This window comes from Oryza glaberrima, chromosome 10 (genome assembly GCF_000147395.1).
Source record: "Oryza glaberrima chromosome 10, OglaRS2, whole genome shotgun sequence".
Taxonomy (NCBI): Eukaryota; Viridiplantae; Streptophyta; class Magnoliopsida; order Poales; family Poaceae; genus Oryza; species Oryza glaberrima.
The window spans coordinates 4,318,498-4,344,043 of NC_068335.1; the positions used below are offsets into that span (position 1 = coordinate 4,318,498).

The 25,546-nt window shown below is 42.6% G+C and overlaps 2 protein-coding genes across 2 annotated transcripts; one reads left to right on the forward strand and one right to left on the reverse strand.

The window, feature by feature from the left end:
• The first annotated feature begins 6,963 nt into the window (after positions 1-6,963).
• On the forward strand, positions 6,964-11,514 carry LOC127752536 (enolase). Its single transcript, XM_052277941.1, has 17 exons — positions 6,964-7,133; positions 7,789-7,852; positions 7,974-8,038; positions 8,590-8,637; positions 8,717-8,803; positions 8,902-8,982; positions 9,071-9,175; positions 9,252-9,329; positions 9,405-9,479; positions 9,707-9,769; positions 9,869-9,949; positions 10,066-10,260; positions 10,344-10,394; positions 10,475-10,563; positions 10,654-10,705; positions 10,818-10,874; positions 11,172-11,514. Exons 1-17 carry the CDS (start codon positions 6,966-6,968, stop codon positions 11,250-11,252), a joined length of 1,440 nt encoding a protein of 479 aa, XP_052133901.1. The 5' UTR covers positions 6,964-6,965; the 3' UTR covers positions 11,253-11,514.
• A 3,657-nt stretch (positions 11,515-15,171) lies between these two features.
• Positions 15,172-22,095, reverse strand: LOC127753182 (geraniol 8-hydroxylase-like). The gene is given in 4 exon segments (XM_052278648.1): positions 15,172-16,289; positions 17,817-18,669; positions 18,671-18,738; positions 21,105-22,095. Coding segments are annotated over 4 exon segments (2,418 nt in total). The 5' UTR covers positions 21,996-22,095; the 3' UTR covers positions 15,172-15,683.
• Between the last annotated feature and the right edge of the window lie 3,451 nt (positions 22,096-25,546).

The following is a 25,546-nucleotide window of genomic DNA, read 5'->3' on the forward strand; positions in this document are numbered from 1 at the left end:
ATGGTCTGTTCAATTTGATGCTAAAAAAATCCTTACCAAAGATTTTCTATATAGTTACCAAAATTTGGCAGCAAACTAAATGTAGCCATATTTTTGGTAACTTTACTAAAATTTAGTAAGGTTGAAAATGGCATCAAAGTGAACAGGCCCCAAATAGAGTCTAGATAGAAACTCTAATCTGAAAAAAATTCCTTACAAAGTAGGAGTAGTACGAAGGCTAGCATGGCATATGCTGCTAAAGTTTTAGCTTGTAATATTGAATGTACGGACACATATTTGAAGTATTAAACATAGTCTAATAACAAAACTAATTGCAGAATCCGCCTATAAACCGCGAGACAAATTTATTAAGCCTAATTAATCCGTCATTAGCAAATGTTTACTATACCACCACATTGTCAAATCATGACGTAATTAGGCTTAAAAGATTCGTCTCGCAATTTACACGCAATATGTGTAATTAGTTTTTTTCATTTATATTTAATACTCTATGCATGTGTCCAAACATTCGATGTGATAGGGTGTAAAATTTTGCCAGAAAATCTAAACAGGCCATCATCCCAGTAGCTGCGATTATAGGGGTTTCTATTTGAAGGAGACATACGGAAGTGAGCGAAGCAGCGTACACCTTATCCAATCTACTTTCTCTTCACTCGTTGAAAACTTTCAACTCAGATTTGAAAACTAATAAGTTAAAATTTAAATTTTCAAGTCAAAGATTTAAAAACATCCAACTTAAATTTAAACGTTCAAGTCAGGATTTAAAAAGTTTCAAATTAATGTTTGAAACTTTTAACTTGGGTTTGAAAATTTTCAAGCTAAAGATTTTGAACTTTTAACTCAAAGATTGAAATTTTCAACTCCGATTTAAAAACTTTCAATGAAGATTTGAAAATTTTTAACTCAGAGTTGAAAACATCAAACTCAAATTTAAAAAAAATCAAGTCGAGATTGAAAATTTAACTCAGGTTTGAAAACTTTCAACTCAAATTTAAAAAATTTCATCTCAAAATTCAAAGCATTCAATTTAAATTTGAAAATATTTCATCTCAAAATTCAAAAACATTCAACTTAAATTTCAAAAACTTTCAACTTAAATTTGAGTTGAAAGATTCTATCGACGTTTGATGTCGCGATTCCTGTATTTGCATAATATGTGGATCGTTAGTACTAGGATATATGCGAGATTGAGGTAAAAGAGATGGAGACATGGATTTTTATACAGGTTCGGGCCTCTGAATTGTCAGGTAATAGCCCTACATCCTGTTGGCCGAAGCCGGAGTTCCTCTTTATTCACCATAATCACACCAGTACAATATTTGGGGTAGCCTATCTAATTGTTGTCGACATGGCGGTCTGAAGTTCCGACTCGTAGTCGACAACAGGGTAGTCTTCCTCCTCGAATCCGTGCCCGGCGAGATTAGAGATAGCGCTTTCGTCTCTCCTGACAGTATCCGGAGACACTGTAAGGGACTAACCGTGCTTATCCCTGAAGTCGATATCCGGCGTCTTGTCTTGGCGTATGTTGGCTTGTATTGGCTTGTGGCTTTGTAGTGTCTATGTTGTCCGTGTATGTTGATTGTGTCCCCTCTCCTCCTAGGGGGTTTTGTATTTATACCCATGGGTGTCCCCTTGTCCAAGTAGAACTAGGGAAACCAATATGGATACAATACGAGTAGTCCTTGTCGTTTCCATGTAGAACTCTAGTCATCCTTCCTTATGCGGAACTCCTCCTATATGCGAAGGTTGTTTCCGTATAAGACATGGTATGCGGTAGGTCCTGCCGGGATTTAGTCAACTACTATTAAGTATGTGGTATCCATAACCCTAACAGATTCAATTTATAAAATACAATAAAAAATTTCGTGAAAAACATCGTATGCGACGAGATAATCACTGGAAAAAAAAAAGAAAACGCTTTCACGGAGAAAAAAAGAAGTGACACAAAAAAAAGAGAACTACATGCATGACCCCTTGGCTATGTTTGTGTTGCCAACGTGTACAAACATCGAATGCATTATCACATTCTAATACGGGTACAAGTAATCCTCAGTATTGGTATAGGGTTGATGCTTTGCAACAACATCGAATGAAATGCGTCATAAATCCTAAATTTATAATTTGTATATAATTATTACAGTAAAAAAATATGTACATGACTACAAAATAAACAAGTTGGAACTATAAACACACACGTGGAGAGGATGCAAATGTTGCATCCTGCAAATTGGCATAATTTAAATAAATGCAAAAACTGATACTCAAAATGATGAGCATAGTGCACAAAGCCACAACCAAATCTATGGCCCTCTAGCAGTGTAGCAGTGTAGATAACTTATCACCTTGGTTGGAGGGACCATGCATCCCATTGTCCTCACACATGATCAAACTACATTGTTGCTGCTCTCAGTGATAGGAGGACTCAACTCTAGACGTTGGTGTTATTATGGAGATAGATATTATATTCACAATAGAGATGGACTTATGAGGACAACACAACCCACCTAATTATATTCCGTAATCTAAAAATAATCATTCCATTATAGCGATCGACAAGGATATTAGTAGTCAATAAAACATAGGAGCGAATGCAATAGAGGTGGTACGGAAACTTTACTTTCCTTTTGTCGTTAATGAAAATCTTGGCAATACGAAACTTGATATTTAGGTCATGTTTGTTTGCCATCCCTCCTGAGGGGATACCAATTAGACTCAAGAAGGTTTTTGTACATGTTTGGTGTTTCCTTTGAGTAATAAACCTACGTCCGGCTTAGCGGTTGCCTATTATTAGTTTATTGATATATGAAGTTGTATTCCATAGGCTTTCCTTCATAGCTTCATCTTATTGCTAGTTTGTTGGATGTCACTACTCTATCTGGGAGCATAGTAGTATGGCAATGCGCTAATCGGTCAAAGCTATCTGTTTTCACATGAATTTTCATGGCACAATATATACACTAACTTGCAAGTATTTGGATGCTATTAGTTGGTTTATGAGTTCTTACTAAAATCAATGCTTGCTCTATTCTATTTGTTTTGCTTCATTTTGTTCATGCATGCGCTTCACCGCAGCATAAATTGTTTTCATTTTTTCTTGGAGACGAAACCCTTATTCTACCATTTAGCAACTACTAGTTAATTGGTGTTGTGGGGCCAAGTCCATACTAATGCAAACTACTAGAAAAGAAGGGGCTAATCTCCTATGGGACTACTTAGAGCAAGTTTAATAGTATAGCCCACTACTAGCTCCAATTTATCTATAGCCAATGTAATAGCTAATTCATACAATAGATGCGTACTACACTATTAGTATATGGTCCCACCTGTCATACACACATTACGTCTTGGAGTCCATGCTGCAGCTGGCTACAGATATGTAGCCCGCTACTCTTCTCTCTCATCTTTTATCTCATTAAAATATGGTTGTAGCTGGCGAATAGTCTGCTATTGTATCTGCTCTTATACAATTGTCGATAAATTTATTCTTAAAAATTGAAAAATGTAAATATAGTACAATAGTAGTGTAATTATACTGTAACTTATATGTAACTATGTATAACTTGTATATGTAACTTAAAAAAAATCTTATGATAACATGCTATTTTCACAAAGCAGAGGTCGTGGGACTGAATCCCTTAATGTATGCGCATGTTGTGATTTTTCTCCTTCCTTGTTTGTACAAATCGTGAAGCAAACCAAATGATTCAAATTACATACAAGTTATTGTTAACGACCAAATTTGGTAAATTTACATCGGATTTGGATTTAAGGCCGAAGCGGATTTGGGAGGAAATCAATAACGGAAACAGGGTATGAATCGGCTTCGGAACCGCATTGGCTACAGTGTGCATCGGTAGTTACCGAATCGGAGAAGGCAAGCCGATGTAGCCGATTCCGGCAAGGTGATATTGGAATCATTGTCGGATTGAGTTGACGTGCTTCATGATGATTGCCACGTACTGATCGAGTCCGAAGAAGTTAGTTGTATCTATTAATTAGGAATAGTTTGTTAGATTCCTTTTTATCTTTAGGAAAGTGTGTTTAGTGTCCTATAAGAACTTTATGTTTTCCTTTTATCTTTAGGAAAGTTTCTTTCTTGTCCTACAAGGACTAGTATCTACCCATGGGTATAAATATGTACACCCGGAGTCATTGTAAACTATCTTCACGATCATTACAATTCGGCGCATCGCTACCTTTTACCTTTTCTACTTTATTTTATCATCCGGCGGGACTTGGCACCTGACGCGGGGCTACATCGGTGTTCGATCTCCAGCTAAGAGGTAAGTCTAATGTTCCGTCGGCCCAGGCAATTGTATCGTTTACGTCGTCGTCGTTCAAGGCTGCATCAGTACATTCAACCTCTTGGATTACTCTGGTTTGGATGATATATTTGCCTACCTATTTATCATATGTCTCTGTTAATCTAGTCTTAGCATATCAATTTAGCTCTATCGGCTGCTTCTCGTTTTAGGGTTTCTGCCGGTATCGGCTAAATCGCGTTGCTAGATTAGATTAGCTTAGACATCTACCACCCTGAAAACTCAGTCAACGGCTTGATTACCTAGATATTATGTTTCTTTTCATACTTAGTGCTGCATCAGTTAAGTTTGATCTACTAAGTCGTGTTTAGAACCATAATCTCTAGCCTGCTTCTTGATTGCCAATAAGGGTTTCATCGGGGTTTTAGCCGGTGAGTTATCTAGACGTTGCATCAGCTCATAAGGATTGCATGTACATATAAGTTGGATTTAGCTGATGGCAACAAAGATTTTACTGTTTAATCTAATCTTGTGGATTTCATGACATCGGACCTCCAGCCGATGTATGCTTTAACCTTCAGATCAGTGCTTATTCTGTTATATCAATGCTAGCCAATTGGTTTATACTGGACTATGTTGTTATTTTATTACATCATCATCAACCGATTGCCTTTATATTATTATCTACATTGGATATATTGCTGATTACTTAAACCCTATCGCTATCGGCTGGAACTACTCCATCGGCTTGTCAGCCGATCGGCTGTTTTATCTGCTGTTTACATATCTTGTCAGTTGCAGGATCAAACTGACTGGCACGTCCGCATCTCATCAACCTTTGGACCTGCACTGGAGCTAAGCAGATCTCCCAGGCCGGTGTGTTTGATTTTTTCGTCAACAGTTACATTGAAAACTGTATGCAGGTTACAACGTAATTACACTACGATTGCATTATATTTACATTTACAAAGTTTTAGGAGAAAAATTTGTTGATAAACATATAGCAAAACTGATCTTCTATGACTATAAAATTGCATGTCACTAAGTTATACTCCCTCCATCTATTTTTGATAGTCATATTTTATCTTGGCACACAGACCAAGAATAAGTGATTCTACTTATCATCCATTTAAATATGCTACTAGTCATTCCTCGTAAACAAACGATTCATTAATATTTACATTTCTCGATGCCCATGTAGCCAACTAGTGTGGAAGAATGAAGAATCACGCATTAAATTCAAGAAAGCCATTAAGATGATAAGTTGTTGAATTAAAATATGCCTATCAAAAATAAATTTTTCAGATTTGGAAATATGACTATCAAAAGTAGATGGAGGGAGTATTAAATAATTTCTATTTCTCCCCACATGGCCACATGTTTCCATGTTATCATCAATTTACAACTACTGGACCCACTTTGATATGAAGTATAACCGTTCGATTTGTGACGGACATGTGGATCCCACTAATACGTAGATGCTACGTGGCACCCCACGTTAGTTTACGGAGCAGATTGAAACCCATTTGAACTTGCATAACACCCAAAACATGTTTAGGCACTAAAAATATTTTTGAGAGTTCAGAACCTAGATATCACACCCGCTTAAGTTTATGTACTGTTCATTTACTTCACTCTTTAAAACATTCCATGGTTTGTTATTAGACATCTTTTCTAGTCTTATTTGTTCTAACAAGAGTTGGATGTACCTTTACATACCATTCGAACCTATGATATATTGATTCATTTGTCAACGAACACAACAACTTTCCCTTCGGTCTATTCACAAATCATGCTGAGACCAACTCAACAAAATCCTCTTCATTTTGAAACTAAATCTCATCGATAAAGGTGTGGAGTCACTTCGGAGTTGGGCACATGCATAGGTGGAGATTGCAATGATGCTATTTACTCATGCGCTAATAAACGAACACACTGATTAGTTGTTGATCGTCTAAAAAATATGTGGCCACGACCAAACACATGAATAAAAAAACTATTCACATTCACCCTCAGTCCCAAAATATAAAAGCTTTTGAGTATACGTGGAATCATTAATATTTCTTATCAAAATTTTCAAATGACAAGGGAACGTTCCTTTTGATTTGATGATTAAAATTGTTTCCCTAATAATGCTTAAATCTTTTTGTCAACGAATCATGATCCTCTACAGTCAATGCACCGTGCTTTTATCACTAACATGTAAGCCTAATGTGTTGTTGGCTCCATATGATAAAAGCGCGGTGAAATATACCGCAGAGTATTTCAAATTCTCAATCCCTTGTCAACTGCCCAATGCGCCAGGGCTTCATTCGGCCTTCGCGTCCATCGCTTCCATCTGGCTGGACCCACCGTACTAATGGCACGACCCCCTCAGCCGCCTAGAAGCAAGAAAAAAAAAACGAGACCAGCCAGGAAACCGGTGCTCTCCTCTCTCTCCCAACTTTTCAAAATCCGACGGCTGGCGAAGACCTCCTTCCATCGGCGGGCCGCGACGCGAGGGCGGCGCCGATTTCCATCACGCCCACAAGTTTCCGCATCGAGAACATCGACAACCCCACCTCCACGTGGGACCACACCCCAATCCCACCCCAAACCGGGCCCACTGTCAGCGACACTGCACGTCGACCCTCCTCGTGACCGTAACTATTAGGGCTGCTTCCAACTCACCACCCTCCATTATAAATGGGCGGTCTGCCCTAAATGTCTCGCATCCATCGAAACCCCACTTTATTAGCACCAACCCCGTCTCCTTCCTCCATTCCTCCGCCGCTAGAACCTTCTAGAAGCTCTCCTCCTCCCATGGCGGCGACGATCGTGTCCGTCAAGGCGCGCCAGATCTTCGACAGCAGGGGCAACCCCACCGTCGAGGTACGTACCGCCGCCGAGACGAGCTTTCTCTCTCCCTCCCGCTGCCGATCTGATCTCTTCCGCCTCTCGCGGCCTCCCTGCTTCGATCTGGCCAGATGGGCCGTTCCGGTGTGGTGATTCCGTCGATCTCGCGGGGTGGGGGGCGCTGAGGCCGTCGCGATGACCGTGGATTCGTTTTTTCCGGCGAGGTTGTTTGGGGGTTTAGGCGATTTGCGGGGTTGTTTGCGGAATTTGGTGCAGGGTTTAACCCCTTTTCGCGAGGGGTTTTGTGGAGGGTAGGTGGGATCTGGAGACAGTGAACGACTGTTGTGTTGGATTTAAAGCGAGGGTTAAGGTATCGCCTAGATTTAATGCGAATATTGATTTATCGCCTAGATCAATTAGATGCTGCGCCGTGCACGAATTCCCCCACCTGTCATACATTTTTCTACGGATTTGAAGGATGCATGGTACAGATCTGTGGGTCCTGCACTTGCTCGTGGCTTCATTATTGTCGAAGCATTGTTGACCGTGGGTGTGGTAATTGTGATGTGGGTCGATAGTTCTAAATCCAACTCTTACCATGTATACAGTAAATGTTTCATTTTGTTTTCATGTTGTTGCGACAAAATGTTATTTGGTTGCTAGTATAATTTATGATACATATGTGCATCAGGTCGATGTGTGCTGCTCAGATGGAACCTTTGCAAGGGCTGCAGTTCCCAGTGGTGCATCAACTGGTGGGTTATTTAGATGTTCTTTTTTTTGCTTTGTTTGCTCATAACCATGGTTTCACATTATCTTAAATGATGTGATTATGGTTTGGCTAGAAGCTAATCTCATCTCTTTCATAATCTACAGGTGTCTATGAAGCTCTCGAATTGAGGGACGGTGGATCTGATTACTTGGGAAAGGGTGTTTCCAAGGTTTGCCTTTGATACTTTTTATGTTGCAAACTATTTTAGATATTTAACTATGTAAGAGATCAGTTGATTTTTTAACATAAAACATCCTGCCCTTATTCAATGTTATTGCTTCACCAGCATCAAGCTCTCTTAGCATTTAAAGTGAGTCTATTGATAATATCTATTTTAGCATTGGAGATTGAATCCAAACAAATGCTATTTTTGGTTAAATTCCTTGTAGCCATGGGAGCATGTTCCTAGTTGCATTCCTTGCTGTGCTATAATTTAAACTACTCAAGAGTTCAGATTCTATGTTCTCTCTATCAAATAATTAGTGGCAGACGAGAAAGTCATATTGTCTTGGCCAAACTAAAAAAAGACAGTCAAATCAATTATGACTTGTCCACCTTTTAACTGCTTAAATAAATTAGTCAACTTGCTATACTGGTCCTATTGCATCATGATGTATACTTGTTTCATGGGTTATAAAAAATCAATTTGTTTCTGGTACCTGTTACAATGTTTTATTTTTGTTGTTTTTGTTTCTTTACATTTTTTTTCTGTTGTTTCAGGCTGTCGACAATGTGAACTCAGTTATTGCCCCAGCTCTGATTGGCAAGGTTTGTCTCATGGTTCACCTATTCTGTTGTATTTTGAGACTAAATCCAGAATTCATTATATGCTCTATTTCTTCTGCAGGACCCTACGTCACAGGCTGAGCTTGATAACTTCATGGTTCAGCAGCTTGATGGAACCAAAAATGAGTGGGGGTGGTGCAAGCAGAAGGTATTATCTAATCCATCTGGTCATGGGCCTTAGTCATGAAAATTGTAGATGTACCATTTGTAAGTGGATTCTACTAAGTCTTTTATCAATATGTGCAGCTTGGTGCTAATGCAATCCTGGCTGTGTCACTGGCCATTTGCAAAGCTGGAGCTATCATCAAGAAGATTCCTCTGTACCAGGTTTGCTGCATGTTAAGATGTGCAATTTATTGCCCTCTTATCTATTCGTTTATGAATTTGCCAACTGATAATATGTTCTGTTTTGCAGCACATTGCCAACCTTGCTGGAAACAAGCAACTGGTTTTGCCCGTACCTGCATTCAACGTCATTAACGGTGGATCACATGCTGGAAACAAGCTTGCCATGCAGGCAGTGATCTGAACTAAGATTTTCTCATTCTATGTGTTGCTCATAAAGTTATTTAATGATGTGCTCTATATTGCAGGAGTTCATGATCCTTCCTACTGGGGCCGCTTCATTCAAGGAGGCCATGAAGATGGGTGTTGAAGTGTACCACAACCTGAAGGTAATTCTTTCATCTTCATTTTAAACCTTTTCCCCATCTTACGTCATTGAAAATTAATTAATTTTATCTGTACAGTCTGTTATCAAGAAGAAGTATGGTCAGGATGCCACCAATGTTGGTGATGAAGGTGGTTTTGCTCCTAACATTCAGGTACTTATGCCTGCAGCAGTGAATTCAATTATCTTTCTTTCCACTATGCTGTTGATCCATGTGAAGTGCTTCACTTCAATTATGTTTCCCTGTTTTGCTTTGTATTTGCTTGATGTTAGATGCTGAGATAACTTCTGTTTTGATGTATGAAGCTAATCCGTAATTAGAAATCTAAATGAATATACTTAGCATGTGGTTTGAATCGTTTGTGTTGTGTGATATTGCAGGAAAACAAGGAGGGTCTTGAGCTCTTGAAGACTGCAATTGAAAAGGCTGGATACACTGGCAAGGTTTGTGTACTTTGATTAATTTATTGTTTATCTTTCTGCATAAGTTAATGTTTTTGATTGACTGAGGCTTGAGACTTTTTTTGCAACCTGATATGGTAGGTTGTCATTGGAATGGATGTTGCTGCTTCGGAATTCTACAATGACAAGGACAAAACCTATGACCTTAACTTCAAGGAGGAGGTAGGTGGCAATCTGTTTCATTTTTGATAGTAGGGATTGGCTCACTGTTTGATATCATGTAGATGTATATAATGCTGTGAACTTATTGGGAACATTTGTGATTCTTTTTGTTGTAGAACAATGATGGTTCACAAAAGATATCTGGTGATAGCCTGAAGAATGTATACAAGTCATTTGTCAGTGAATACCCCATTGTCTCGATTGAGGATCCGTTTGACCAGGATGACTGGGAACACTATGCTAAGATGACCGCTGAAATTGGAGAGCAAGTGCAGATTGTCGGTGATGACCTCCTTGTCACCAACCCAACCGTGAGTGCATAGTTTTCTATTACTTCTAAATATGATCTCTCTTTCAGTGTGGTTGATCATTAATATTAATATATGTTATGCAGAGGGTGGCAAAGGCAATCCAGGAGAAGTCATGCAATGCTCTTCTGCTGAAGGTATGGTTCTATTGATTCTTTCCTTCACGTTTAATAGTTTATCTTCCATGTGCGAATATATCACCCTTGTCTTTCAACAGGTTAACCAAATTGGATCTGTCACTGAGAGTATTGAGGCCGTGAAGATGTCAAAGCGTGCTGGCTGGGGTGTGATGACCAGCCACAGGAGGTATACTGATATGCTTACCTGTCTTTATTCCTGGTGGACCTGGTCTGACTACCAACCATTTGTATATTGACTTGTGTTTCATTGCCACAGTGGTGAGACTGAGGATACCTTCATTGCTGATTTGGCTGTTGGTTTGGCCACGGTAAGATTCTGTGCTCTACATTCACTGTAGTGAACTTTACGGCATCCTGTATTAGTTGTTACTCTTGTACTGAAATGTGAGGGCTGAATATATCTTTGTCATTCTGAAACAGGGTCAGATCAAGACTGGAGCACCCTGCCGATCAGAGCGCCTTGCCAAATACAACCAGGCAAGTAGTTTTTCATATTTTGTACCGTATAAAACCAATCAGCTGACCCAGCCAACCTCTATCTGCATTTCTTTCGTGCTGTTTAGATCTGAAAGACTTGAATGATTACTTTAGCCCAAGCATGATTTTTTTTGTTCTCAGATGCTTTCATGCGTTAATGGGTAGTTCAGTTAATACTGTCCACTAATTCATGCATATTTGTGTTCAGGCGTTAACGAATCCAGGCATATGCTTAAGCTAGTCATTAAAAAGGGGTAAAATTATTATACTAATTCATGCTATTTCTTATTTCAACAGCTTCTTAGGATTGAGGAGGAGCTTGGTGCGGCTGCTGTCTACGCTGGTGCCAAGTTCCGCGCACCCGTGGAGCCCTACTAAACTTGATGGTGAATATCATGCGGTTCATGCCCACTGTTGTGTGCATGGGTTTTGTGAAGACAGGATGCTCATTTCTATCCGTAATTGACTTCCCGGTCGAACTCTAGTTAAAAAGCTCGTAGAATCGAGAAATAAATCCTCCACTGTATGAGCGGATATGTACCCCCAAACTTGCTCCAATTTTGGTGATGTGTAGTTCTGAGCTTGCGTGTTCTCTGAACCTGTTGGATCTTTAATACAGAGAGTATGGCTTTTGTTATTATGGCTGTGATTAGTTCCCTTTAAATTTTTAACTTTTCTGTCACATTAAATATTTGACGTATGCATGGTGAAAATAAAATCAATTGCACAGTTTGCAAGACGAATCTGTCATGATTTGATAATATGGTGCTATATTTGATGTGTCAGTATACTTTAAATTTTTATTTTTTTTAAATGAAACTAAACACGGCCTATAGCTATTTTCTTAGTTGTACCGGGCACATGTGATCTTCTGTATCGGGAAGCTCTGGTGTGGAACAGGATGCCTATTTATGTGATGGGGATATGGGGCCAAGGGCCTATCCCTGGCGACGCCGTTCAAATGCCGTACCTTTTCGAGCTGGAGGTGTTCCCCAGCGTAGAGCCACGACGTCTTTGTGAGGGACCGTGCTCCTTGACTTCTTTTCGTCTCCTCCTCTCCTTGGGACGTGCTTCTCGACTACTTTTCGCCAAGCCACAGCTTGGGGCTTCGCGTTGGGTGATGATGTGGCGAAGCCTCGCGCTTGTGGTTCCGCTCTCGCAGTGGTAGTTTCCCCTTTCACCCTCAGCGGCGTGTTGGGGCGGAGTTGGCGGCAGCACGGTGGGGAGTAGGAGGCGGGGCGGAGTTGGCGGCAGCACGGTGGGGAGTAGGAGGCGTGACCTACCAGATCCGGCGATGACGGGCGAAGGGAGAGAGAGACGGTGACGACTTGGGGAAAAAGACCGACTGGATCTCACTCCGCCACCTCTTGCTTGTGCTCCTTGTGGGCCTCGCCGCCGCTGCTGCGGCCGCCGCGTCCTCCTCCTGCTCGTGCTCCTCGTGGGCCTCGCCGCCGCTGCTCCCACACTTTGAAAGAGAGAGGGAGAGAGAGCAGCGGAAGCTTGTGGGCGACGCGGTGTGGCGGAGTCAGCGGTGGCGCGGTGTGGCGAAGTTAGCGGTGGCGCGGTGGGGCGAACCGACGAAGTCAGAGGCGGCGTTCTGGGGCAGGTGGAGAGGCGACGAGAAAGAGGTGGAAATAGATGAGTCGGAGGCATCGCCGAATAAAATTAGGAGAGTAAAACAACACTTGTGGTTTTGTGGGCTAGGACACCCATTGTGGGATGCAATATCTTCCTATAGTACCCTTAGATTTTATAGGACCTATTTGAGTGTATCCTCCATTGGAGACAGAGATTTCTCTGTGTAGCCTAGGTGGTATGGCCCACCTGAGGCTACTACTACCCGTGTCTTAGGTTGTACATGCCCTAACACCAACCAATTCACTAGCTCCTTTCTTTTATGGCTTCCTTCAACTTTTCATGATTTATAATTTTTAAATCGTGTATTATTGTAAAATCCATTCAAAGTATAGCTCTCCATTCAAAATATATGACAAAACGAGTTCAATGTTAAATATATTTAAACATTCAAAAGTAATTTACTTCTTTTCATTGAAAATAAGGACAATTTTGAAATAAGAAACTTTGTGAAGTAAAATGTTGACAACATTCACGAGTAAATGCAATTATTATCTTTATTTTAAAATAATATTTTTTTTGAAAAAAATATTTTCATCATATAGGAAGTAACTCTAAGAGAATAGTAGTAACCGTTGACGATATTAGAAATACCTAGGGAAAAATAACTCTAAGAAAATAATTACAGTATTAAGAAAATAATTAATGTTGATGACACTAAAAGTACCTATAGAGCAAAGGAAAAATAACTCTAAGAAAATAATTATAGAATTAAGAAAATAATTACAGTATTAGAAGTATATTACTAAAGAAAAATAACGGAATCAAGAAAAATAAAAATAGAACTAACTCTTCACTCTAAATCTAGAAGAATCGAAATAACTCCACTCTAAATCTAGAAAAGTAGAAGTAATTTTTCACGGTATTAAAAGTAATTCTTCACAGTTTCAGAAGTAGCTATATTGGTAGATGAAGTAACTCTCTAGAAAAATAGAAGTAATTTTTTGTGGTGTTAAAAGTATCTTTCAAAATAAATAGAATTAACCATCTAGAAATATGTATATACTGCTAGTTTATTCAAAACTAGGAATAAATTTAGAGGTAATTATGATTCGTGTATTAATTAGGAATAAATAAAAAAAGATTCTGGCCAATGCCTATTTCGCAAATCAAAAGAAGATTCAGAGATTGCCTGTTCGATCAATTCGACTCCGACCACTAGTTCAGCAAAAGCACATTGAAGCACGCCCCACGCAGCCGCCTGGTCAGTTTCATCTACCGGGCACCTCCCCACCGGCCTCCTGGTAATCCCCGCCCATGCGTGCGCCTACTGGCTGCTTGTAGGCTATATGTGACACCACCACATTGGCCACGTCAACGCCGCTCAGTGGAGCGATATTTCCGTTGTCCACTTTCAAGGCATCGCCAAGTTGCCATCGTCCTTTACTTCGTTGTTGATTTCTCAGGCAGGCAGCCACTCCACCTCACCTTTGCCCTCAATTCCTCAGGTGACTGATTCATCGTGAGAAAAAAAAAACAAAATGTGAATAAGAGTGGGGCGCTTTTGCAAAATCACTGAGAAATACAGGGTGACCCACGTGTCTGACTTGTCTCCGGCGCTGACATGGACGAGTGACATGGAAAATATTCATGCATGGAGCCCCCTGACACGGCCTCGCGATGATTAGGTGAGATTCAACAACAGTTACAATGGGAAGGAGATGGGAAACGGTGGAAGTGTTATGAAGAAAGTGATTGTACCTTCAGTTTTGGAGGAGGCCAACGGTACAGACAGATTTAGCAATTTCTCTCTGGCGGTTGAGCTAGGGTTTCTACACTTTCGTGTTCGGCAACAGCGAGATAGGCAGCGGGCATGATGAGCTCTAGTGGCTGGTGGCTACAGTCGAAGGTTGCCATGACGACCGAGGAGATAGACAAACTGGAGCAGGAGATGCTCGTTAGGCACCAAGCCGAGCACGCTGAGGCAGCAGAGGTCGACGGACTTATGCCAATCAACCGAGCACGCACCAAGGGCCAACATTCTCGAGCTCAGCTAGGTGGCCACTTGTTATCTTGAATGTGGGCTTCATTATCACAACTAGCGACATAATCGGTGAGGCCGTGCTTTGTGGTGGCGGAGGTGTGGAGCTTTGCGGTGGTGGGCATAACATGGGCTTCCTTACACTTGGATTTCATCACCATAGGAGAAGGAAGGATGGTGAGGTTGGTGGCGGTGGTGGCGGCTGCAGCTGAAGAGAGAAAAAGGAGATGAAAAAGAAAGGAAAAAACATAGAAGGAAAAAAAAAGAAATTGTCTAGGCGGGTCTTATTTGTCGGTTAGTGTAGACTTAGTGATGATACCACTTTAATGTCTGTGTGGCATGTCATCTCAACCCCACGTAGAATCGCAGAGAAGTTATGGCAATTCAAAACGGAATGATGCATTTTAACAAGTTGTGATACGTAGATCCGTTTTTTAAGAGTATGGGGAGATAGATTAGAATGTTGAATAAGTTTAAGGACTATGTGCACACTTTAATCTCGAAAAATATTCAGAGCTGCCTGTTAATCTTGTAAAAAATAATATTCAGAGCTACACTGTATAGTTTATATGTTGGCCTTCTTTTGCCGTGTCGTTCCACTTATACAATTAGTTTAATGTCGTGTTCATCTTCTTGTGGTTTTTGTTTTTTGCTTTCCTAGCAAGTGGAAGAAAAAGTAAATATCCAAATCTCAGCTTATTTATCCTATTGGAACAATATATCCCCACAAATACACGTAATGATTTATTACAGTATTCCACATTAATCATCTAATATTGCCATACATTTTTTTTTCGAGGAAAAGGATCTATATTACTCAAACACAGGCCTGACAGAGACTCACACCGAGCTTTATTCGCTAACCATGAAATGAAATTACAACTATTATCCGGCCACAGGCCTGACAGAGACTCACACCGAGCTTTATTCGCTAAACAGTGGCTAACCCGGTTTTGACTACGACAGACTTTGCTAAAGAGAATTTCCCTGTCACCGCCCATAAGATCCTTGACTGCATTGATAACATATGCCAAATCAGACCTATCCTTCTCCGTGGACTGAAGCAACTGCAGAGAAACCTGACAATCCGTTTCCATCATGATTGGTAAAAGAGACCACTGGACAGAAAAATATTGTCATACCTGATACAATGTTTTTGAGCAGTCCAGTGAAGTGGCTGCCTGGCTTCTAACTCAAGTTGATGTGGCCATAGCACATAGAGGAATGGCTTTTGCTAGAGTTACACCAAACTTTTCTGTCATATTAACTCCATCTCTTTCGACCTCGACTGGTAGCCTCCACTTGAAATTAATTAGTAGTGATGCAAGAACCACATGGACCATCCTAACAGCTAATGGCAATCCAGGGCAGATCCGTCTTCCAGCTCCGAATGGAATGAGCTCAAAATCCGCACCTTTAAAGTCAGTTGCCCTTTCTAGAAATCTCTCCGGCATAAACTTCTCTGCCTCTGGCCATATGTCTTTATCTCGACCCATAGCCCAAACATTTATAAACACTTTTGCACCTTTAGGTATTGTATAGCCCAATATTTGAATTGTTGTTGTAGCTTGACGTGGTAATAAAAATGGAACAGGTGGATGCAATCGAAATGTTTCTTTGATGACAGCTTGCAAATAGGGCAGTCGACCAATATCAGATTCTTCAATTCTTCTTGTGGATCCAATAACTCGTTGCAGTTCATCGCATGCTTTAGCCATTGGTAATGGGTTTCTAAGCAATTCTGCCATCGCCCATTCTACAGTGCTAGAGCTTGTGTCACTTCCAGCAGCAAACAAATCCTTCAACAAAAACCACTTTGAGATATTAATATATAGCACACTCTTAATTATGAGAGAGCATTCAGGTGATGAATTATTCAGCACTAATCACTAACTTAACCCGTGCATTAGCACATGCTATTGATATTGGGCCTGTTCGGCTGCTATTTTTCGCAGCTACACACAGCTAGCTGCTGCAGCAAGCAGCACAGCTGCAGCCGCACTAAGCAAGAGCTGCAGTCGCAGCGCTGCCGCCGGAATGGCAGCCGAACAGGCCCATTATATGCTTTGTATAAATGATTGTGTTTAAGCTCTAAGCTATCTCCTGTAGTCTATAATATTGAAGAGATAACGAATTAAGATTTCCGAGCTACATGCGTATTTCTTAGAACTAAGAGGTTGAACTAAGGGATGTAAATTGAACGATTTGAAAAAGTTAAGGACTGGTGATGTATGATCGTCCTGCTCCACCACAGACCCAATCAAAGCCATAACTTTAAGTTCTGGACCTACACAGCCCAAAAGACTATCTGATAGGTAAGGACCACCCCTATCTTTTATGTTATGCTTCATCATCATTAATTATCGATGTGGGACTAAACCCAATAATACGCTAACAACAGTATCGGCTAAAAAAGGAACGAGTATTCCCTCCGATTCTATAATAATTGACGCTTTGGACAAGATTGAGGTCAAACTTTTATAACTTTGACCATCAATAACTTTAAAAATATTTTATTTAAAAAAACTAGAACAACATATATAGATTTGTCTTTCAAAACACTATAATAAAATTATACATGTATTTATTTATTGTATATATTATAATAGAAAAATAAGGTCAAAGATATATTATCTTTGTAGACCGTATTATTGTCCAAAACGTCAATTAAAATGAAACCGGACGGAGTATGCGACATTGACAGCAAACCTAATTTAACTATTGCTGTTTGTGGTTGCCTACACTAGCTATAATGGAACTCGCCAGACGTTTCAGCACATAAAAAGCTGAACACCCTCTTCGTCATAAAATTCGATGAGACATTTACCATTAATTTGGATAGATTATTTAGATTCACTAAAAAATCGAGGCTTTTATATTTTGGACAGAGGAAATACCACGTACTTCCTCCATTAAAATAACTCAACTTCTGAAATTTAAATTTTATTCTAAAAAAACCAACTTCTAATATTCTATCTAACCATAAGACGAGAAATTTTCTCCCTTAAATACCCTTTATCTACCATCAACATTACTACTTTTTTCAATAATGAGACGTATTTTGGTTAATTTTTTACTCTTCACTAATCTCTTCATGAGATGGTAGGTAGTGGCGGAGCTAAAAATTTAAGCTTCTAGGTTAATTACTAATGATTCGTATTTAAGTGGGGTCATTTCTCTAAATTCTTTTGAATTTATACATGAAAATTAAAGTTTATAGGATGTTTTTTAAAAAGTTGTGGGTCAGTCGACCCCACGAAATAGGCCTGGATCCGCCACAGATGGTAGGAATGGGGTTTTATGGGACGGAGGGAGTATGTCCTTACCGTGAAAATTGACCGGAGCGCGTCGTCGTGGAGGCCCGCCGTGTCGTCATCGCGCGCGGCGAGCCTCAGGAGCACCCTCAGAAAGTCGTCCTTCACCTTCCCATGCTCCTTTCCGGCGACACGCCTGCGATGTTCGATCTCTGCGTCGAACACCCGGTGCAGCCGCTCGAACAGCCCGGCCAGCCGCCGGCGCCAGCCCTGCAGGTCGGCGGCGGCGAGCGCCGGGAAGAAGTCCGACAGGTTGGGGCTTCCGGCTGCCCCCATGATGTCCGTGACCACCTGCTGGAACTCCTTGGACGCGCCATGGTCGTCGAGGCTGGTCAGGTCGCGTGAGAAGATGGTGTGGGAGAGGAGGTTCAGGCTCGTGGTGAACGCCACGCGGCCGACGTCCACCGCCGCGCCCTCGCGCGCCAGCCGCGCGACGTGGTCCACCAGCTCCACCACCTTCTCCTGCCGGAGCTCATGGAGCGCGTCGAGCCGGCTCGTTGAGAACAGCTCCGTCGCCATGATCTTGCGGAGCTCGCGCCACCGCGGCGAGTTGGGCAGCAAGGCGACGGAGTTCCTGGCGTGGTCACCGGAGGCGTCGGGGGCGGACCGGGTGGCGAAGACGGCGTCGTGCTTCTGCAGGAACTCGCGTGCAACGTCAGGGGAGGAGACGACCACCGTGGTGACCGCGCCCAGGCGGAGCGACATGAGCGGGCCATACGTCTTGGCGAGGCCGGCGAGCGAGCGGTGTGGCTGGTCGCCGAGCAAGTGGAGGCTGCCGATGAGCGGGAGAGGGTGGGGTCCCGGCGGGAGGCGGCGGCGGGATTGTGCGAGGAGGTCGAGGAGGTAGACGGAGAGGAGGGAGAGCACAAGCCATGAAAGCCAAAGAAACAAAGCCGCCATTGCAGTACTGGGGAAGAAACTGGGATATTTGCAACTATATGTATTTACAAGAAGAAATTGGGGGACGGGTTCAGTGCAGTTGTACCGTTCTTTTCTCCAACAAGAGTTTGACGTGTGAGAAATAAATGTTACAATTAGAATTTGACTATGCTGCATCATTTAAGTTTTGTGTTATAATGGATCTATTTTAAATGTCGCACCGGGTGTGTTTTTTAATGTTTCAATAATTATTTTGTGATGTTTCAGTAGTTTATTTGTTAATGGTGCATGTAGTGTCATCGGATGTTTCATTATTTTCTAATGTTTTACTTATTTATTTAGAAATATTGCACGTATTGTACTTTGTATGTTTCATTGAGTATTTTCAAATATTCCAACATTTACATCTCATTGTTTCGTGTATAATATAAAAATGTTTAAATTAGATCTGTAATCATATTATATATTTTCTCATAAATATAATCAAGCAGAATCAATTTATAAAGATTTAGTTATGACGAACGTAATGATAAAATTGAATCATGAATCGTATAATTAATTTAGAAGGAAAAATTGTCTAAATATTTTTTAAAAAAGTGGTTAAAAGAGAGAGAAGAGAAAGGAAAATAGAATAGATAAGCCACCTGCAGCATTACCCGCGTAATAACCGTGTGAAAGCTCTACTTTGCACATGAGGAGGTAGCCGTCTGATATTTGTGTAAATATTATACTTTTGTCAATAATCTCTTCCGTCAATCAACCCATGTGACCCATAGAAATTATTGCGGATTCCAAACCTTGTGAAAACTCTACTTTGCACACGAGGAGGTAGCCATCCGATATTTGTGTAAATATCGTACTTTTGTCAACAATCTTTTCCGTCACATCAACCCATGTGACTCATAGAAATCATTGCGGATTCCAAACCTGAGCTATGATACCACTTATTAGAGTGCATAGCCTCGCCCACCAACCGTGGGCCATCCAGGTCACATTGGGCCTGATCTACCATAGGCCCAACCGGAGTCACAACTTTAGGTCTTGGACCTATACAGCCCTAAACACACTAGTAGAGAAATGTTTCTTCTGTGCGGTCAAAAGTGATTTTCGCGTGCGGATCTTCCAACCGTCTGGAACCAAGTGTCTTTAAAATCACTATTTTTACGTGTGGGTGGCGCACCCGCACGCGATTTTCGCGTGCGGGGTGGTTATGTTGCCCGCACGCAAAAATAAAAAACCAAAAAAAAAAATCCAAAAAAAGAAAACCCTCCTCACGGTCGCCGTCGTCGTCGCCATCGCGGTCTCCGTCATCGTCATCGTCGCCGTCGCCGTCGCGGTAGCCGGATCCGGTGCCTCCCCACCGTCCGAGCCTGCCCGCCCGCCGCCACCGCCGCCGCTGCGCGCACGCGCCGCTGAACCCGCCGCTCTCGGTCGCCGCCGCGCGCATGCCGCTGAGGCCGCCACCGCCTCCGGATCCGGGCGGGGGATGACCGTCGCCGCCAGATCGGGGCGTGGGGCAGCGGCCTCCGCTGGATTCAGGTGGGGGGCGGTCATCCGCAGCGGCGCACACACGCTGCCGAGCTCACCGCTCTCGGTCGCTGCCGCTAAGGACGCCGCCAAGCCGCGCGGTGCCGCTGGCCGCGCCCACGCCGGCCGCGGGAGAGAGAGGTGAGAGAGTGGGAGAGGATAGAGAGTGAGAGAGAGAGGATAGAAAGGATAATGACGTGGATGGGTGGATGAGATAAAATTTTGAGGTGTCGAGGAGGGATAAGTGGAGGAAGGATAGACTTGTAGGCATGTTTTCAAGAGGCCCGCAAGGTGAAATTTTGAATTTTGAAGTATTGAGGAGGAAAAAGAGGATGAAATTTTGAATTTTGAAGTGTAGAGGAGGGAAAAGAGGATGAAGGATAGACTTGTAAGTATATTTTTAAGAGGCCAACAATGCTCGCATGCAAAAATAAGAAAATCAGTTTATTTTGGCATGCGATTTTCATGTCCAGGCTTCTTAAGGGTTCGTCTGTAAACTAAATAGCTTCTCGTTCAGGAAAATCGTTTCTCTAGTACTAGTGAGACTAGTCTTGGGTAAGTACTGCCCTCACTTTTTAAGTTGTGCTACCCCATTATCAATTACCGACGTGAAACTAAATTCAACGATAAGTTAACAACAATATGGGTTAAAAAACGGAAGTATGCGACATTGACAGCAAACCTAATTTAACTATTGCTGTTTCTGTTTGCCTACAGTAGCTACGATGGAACTCGCTAGACGTTTCAGCATGTGAAAAAGCTGAACCCTCTCTTCGTGGTAAAATATAAGAACCTAAAATTCTACAAGACATTTACCATTATTTTGGATAGATTATTCAGATTCACTAGAAAATCGAGGTTTTTATATTTTGGTCAGAGGGAGCATGTCCTTACCGTGAAAACTGACCGGAGCGTGTCGTCGTCGAGCCCCGCCGTGTCGTCATCGCGGGCGGCGAGCCCCAGGAGCACCCTCAGAAAGTCGTCCTTCACCTTCCCATGCTCCTCTCCGGCGACACGCCTGCGATGCTCGATCTCTGCGTCGAACATCCGGTGCAGCCGCTCGAACAGCCCGGCCAGCCGCCGGCGCCAGCCCTGCAGGTCGGCGGCGGCGAGCGCCGGGAAGAAGTCCGACAGGTTGGGGCTTCCGGCCGCCCCCATGATGTCCGTGACCACCTGCTGGAACTCCTTGGACGCGCCACGGTCGTCGAGGCTGGTCAGGTCGCGCGAGAAGATGGTGCGCGAGAGGAGGTTCAGGCTGGTGGTGAACGCCACGCGGCCGACGTCCACCGCCGCGCCGTCGCGCGCCAGCCTCGCGACGTGGTCCACCAGCTCCGACACCTTCTCCTGCCGGAGCTCGTGGAGCGCGTCGAGCCGGTGCGTCGCGAACAGCTCCGTCGCCATGATCTTGCGGAGCTCGCGCCACCGCGGTCCCGGGGGAAGCCACGGGACGGAGTTCCTTGTGTGGTCACCGGCGGCGTCGGGGGCGGACCGGGTGGCGAAGACGGCGTCGTGCTTCTGCAGGAACTCGCGGGCGACGTCCGGCGAGGAGACGACCACCGTGGTGACCGCGCCCAGGCGGAGCGACATGAGCGGGCCGTACGTCTTGGCGAGGCCGGCGAGCGAGCGGTGTGGCTGGTCGCCGAGCAGGTGGAGGCTGCCGATGAGCGGGAGAGGGCGGGGTCCCGGCGGGAGGCAGCGGCGGGAGTGTGCGAGGAGATCGAGGAGGTAGACGGAGAGGAGGGAGAGCACAAGCCATGAAAGCCAAAGGAACAAAGCCGACGCCATTGGTAGCACTACTGGGGTTGACAAGCAATAGTGTGGAAGAAACTGGGATATTTGCAACTATATGTATATAAAACAACGAAGCACTGTGTGTGAATGTATAAAATTGTGTCTGTTGGAGTGGACTGCTTACTCCCAATCAAGAATGGAGATTGGGAAATTGGATTTGATCATGTTGGTGTGGTGCCTGCATGCGTGTGACATGACGAAAATGGAGATCACCTGCAACCGCCAGTATAACTGAAATTAACTTTAGCAGTAGTAGTATTAATCACCGTGCATCAAAACGCAGTGGTCCAAATTGCCAAACACTGTTCATCAATATACTGTTGCATAGGAATACTATACTTCCTCCGTTCCAAAATATAACAACTTTTAGCCCTCAGTATCTGTCCCAAAATATAATAACTTCTCGATCAACATTCTCTTTCCAACCAATCACAACCCTCTACTATTTACTTTTCCCACCTATCTCCACTACTCATTTAATTATAACCCTCTACCCACTCACTTCTATCTATTTTCTTAATAACCGTGTTCAATCCTAAAACTTTTTATATTCTATTAATGAGGGAGTAGTTAATTAGCAAGAACTCCTAGATTATATGGGATCCTTATCTGTAACATCTCGAGAGAAATTTGGTCAATGCTTAGCTTCAATTATTTTCAATAAAAAACTAATACTACATGTACGGCAAAGTAAAAGTTTTCAATAGACTAGTCTATATTATCTCGTCTATTTTACTTGTACTCTTTCCATCTTATAAAAACTCAACATAATATTAGATATACTATGAATTTGAATACACACACATTCAGATTCATTAAGATGTGTTAGATTATATTGATATTTGATGGGAGGGATGGAGAATTTATCTTCCTGCTACCTTGGATGAATGGATCACGTGACTGTCTGAGCAGGTAAAAACAAGACTACAGATGAGCTGTGACCTCGTGGGTTGGCAGATAACAGTCCCGGTGCGTGGGCTATCAGCTCAAAACACGTCATAAAACTTCCAAATATAAAATATTAATATATTTTATATTTAAGATATAATTATATTACACACTATAATTACAATATATTTTATATTTAAGATATAATTATATTACACACTATAATTACAATATATGTAATTAGAGTTTTTCTCCCGTCCTCACTTTTGTAGCACGCGGTACTGGTACCATGAGGCACCAGTCTCCATCCGGCCGTTGATTGCTGAGGGGTACGATGGGGAGCTATCGCGTGTGGTCCAAATAGCGTGCGCGCCTCGATATCTCTTGCTTTCCCTTCTCCTCCTGCATCTAGCGCCGCTGCACTGCACGGGAGAAAAAAGTCGAGGTGAAGGTCGACCCTATCCGCCGCACGGCCGCACGGCCGCAGGCAGACGCAGATCCTCAATCGTTCCGGAAGCGCGGCCCCCACAGGTGTCCTCACCAGCGCTGCAGGAGTTATCGCCGCGGTCGCAGGAGTAGTCGCCGCCGCAGCTGCAGGAGTCATCGTCGCGGTCGCAGGAGTCGTCTCGACGCCGTTGCAAGGGCCGTGGCTGCAGTGGATCTCCAGGACCCCATCCGCCGCACGGTCGTAGGAGTAGCGGTGTCGAGAGGAATGGATGAGGCACCGCCACGAAGGGGAAAATGACGGGACAAGTGGAAGACGCCAGCGTCGAGACCAACTGATGCCGCCGCCACAGCCGTCGCCGTCGTATTGTCCGCCACACGCCACCATCAGGAGGAAGCCTAGGGTTTTGCTACTCTGCGGCACTTCCCCAAACAAACCACCGATCCAAACATCCTTCCAAACGAGAAAATACGATTATACCCTTTCACCATGGCTTACTCGCGATTGCCACCCCATGACCAAGCTAGTACCCCAAGGTACCATGTAATCGCGACCGTTCGATCTGCCATCATCAACGGACGGGATTTCAGTACCTCACGGTACTAGTACCTTGTGGTAAAAAAGAAGGACCAGAGCAATGCTCATGTAATTAACATGTTTATCTATCTATTATCTATCTATTATATACTAAAAGTCCATTAAATTTTCTACAAACGCTCCTAAGTCACCACGTGTCATCCTACAAATGTTCCTACACCGCCACGTGGCACTATAATAAATTAGAGAATTTTCTAAAAATTCTCTAGCCATTAATTTTCATTAAATTAGGTGGATCCATTATTTACCACTATTAGATTTATCAAAAGAAAAACTGCCTAACCCCAGACCAGGTCCACCTTGGGCGTGTAAGTATATTATATAGTATGTACGAACGGTTTTTTTCCACCTTGAGCCGGCCTGTACGTATATTACTATATATGTATGTACGTTTGCTTTAAGGATAGTACGTACGCACGTTACTTTCACCTCTTCTTCTCTTAATGTCTTCATATTTTTGCACATATTTCTTCTCCTATTATCATACTTTGTTAGTTAGAAAAGAATTTTTTCTGTTAAACAATTCAGCAGCAATAACATCTAAATTATGGGTGTGTTTAGATACCAAAAATTTTGGCCAAAAATTGTAATGCCCCGACATTCGTTAGCCATAAACACAACTAATTTACACAGGGGTGTTATGTATTACCTGTGATATAGTACCAGTCCCAGGATACACTACAAACGTTTCCAAACCGCCACGTAGCATTATAATAAATTAGAGAATTTCCTAAAAATTCTCTAGCCATTGCTTTTCATTAAATTTGGTAGACCCATTATTTACCACCATTAGATTTATCAAAAGAAAACAAACTGCCTAACCCCATACGAGGTCCACCTTGGGCGTGTACGTATATTACTATATGTATGTACGAACGTTTTTTTTTTCACCTTGAGCCGTACGTATTACTATATGTATGTATGTTTGTTTTAAGGATAGTACATACTCACGTTACTTTCACCTCTTCTTCTCTCAATGTCTTCATATTTTTGCACATATTTTTTCTCCTATTATCATACTTTATTAGTTAGAAAAGAATTTTTTCTGTTAAACAATTCAGCAGCTATAACATCTAAATTATGGGTGTGTTTAGATCCCAAAAATTTTGACAAAAATTTATAACGCCCCGACATTCGTTAGCCATAAACACAGCTAACTTACACCGGAGTGTTATGCATTACCTTTGATATAGTACCAGTCCCAGGATACACTAGCTGGTACACACAGAATAAATGAATCAAAGTAAACTACTTTATTACATCACCGGGTAGTAGTTCTTACATAAGTTGTTATCATGGATAGGCCCATAGTTGAACAACACAATCATTACAGAAAAAACCATAAAAACGACGGCGCAGAAGCGAACAGCGCGGAAAGACTAAGCGACTAAACAACTAAGCACTAGGCAATGAACCTAGGCAACTAACTTATTCCACAGGCGAGGTTTGGGCTAGGCACGAAACATTTAGAAGTCTTCATACTCGGCTTGCTACTGGAGATACTCCTCGGCGGTCGGAGGAGAAGACATGGGATTCCTGGGAGGAGGGGACGGCGACGTGAAGACTTGGCGTCATGCACCGGTGGCGATTCGATGGCGAAACGACGGCGACGCGA

Coding starts and splice junctions, on each gene's coding strand:
- LOC127752536 (XM_052277941.1), top strand. CDS start 6,966: ATGTCTCGCATCCATCGAAACCCCACTTTATTAGCACCAACCCCGTCT. Junction 8,638..8,716: donor CCCCAGCTCTGATTGGCAAG/GTTTGTCTCATG, acceptor TTTCTTCTGCAG/GACCCTACGTCACAGGCTGA. Junction 9,480..9,706: donor GTTTTGCTCCTAACATTCAG/GTACTTATGCCT, acceptor GTGATATTGCAG/GAAAACAAGGAGGGTCTTGA.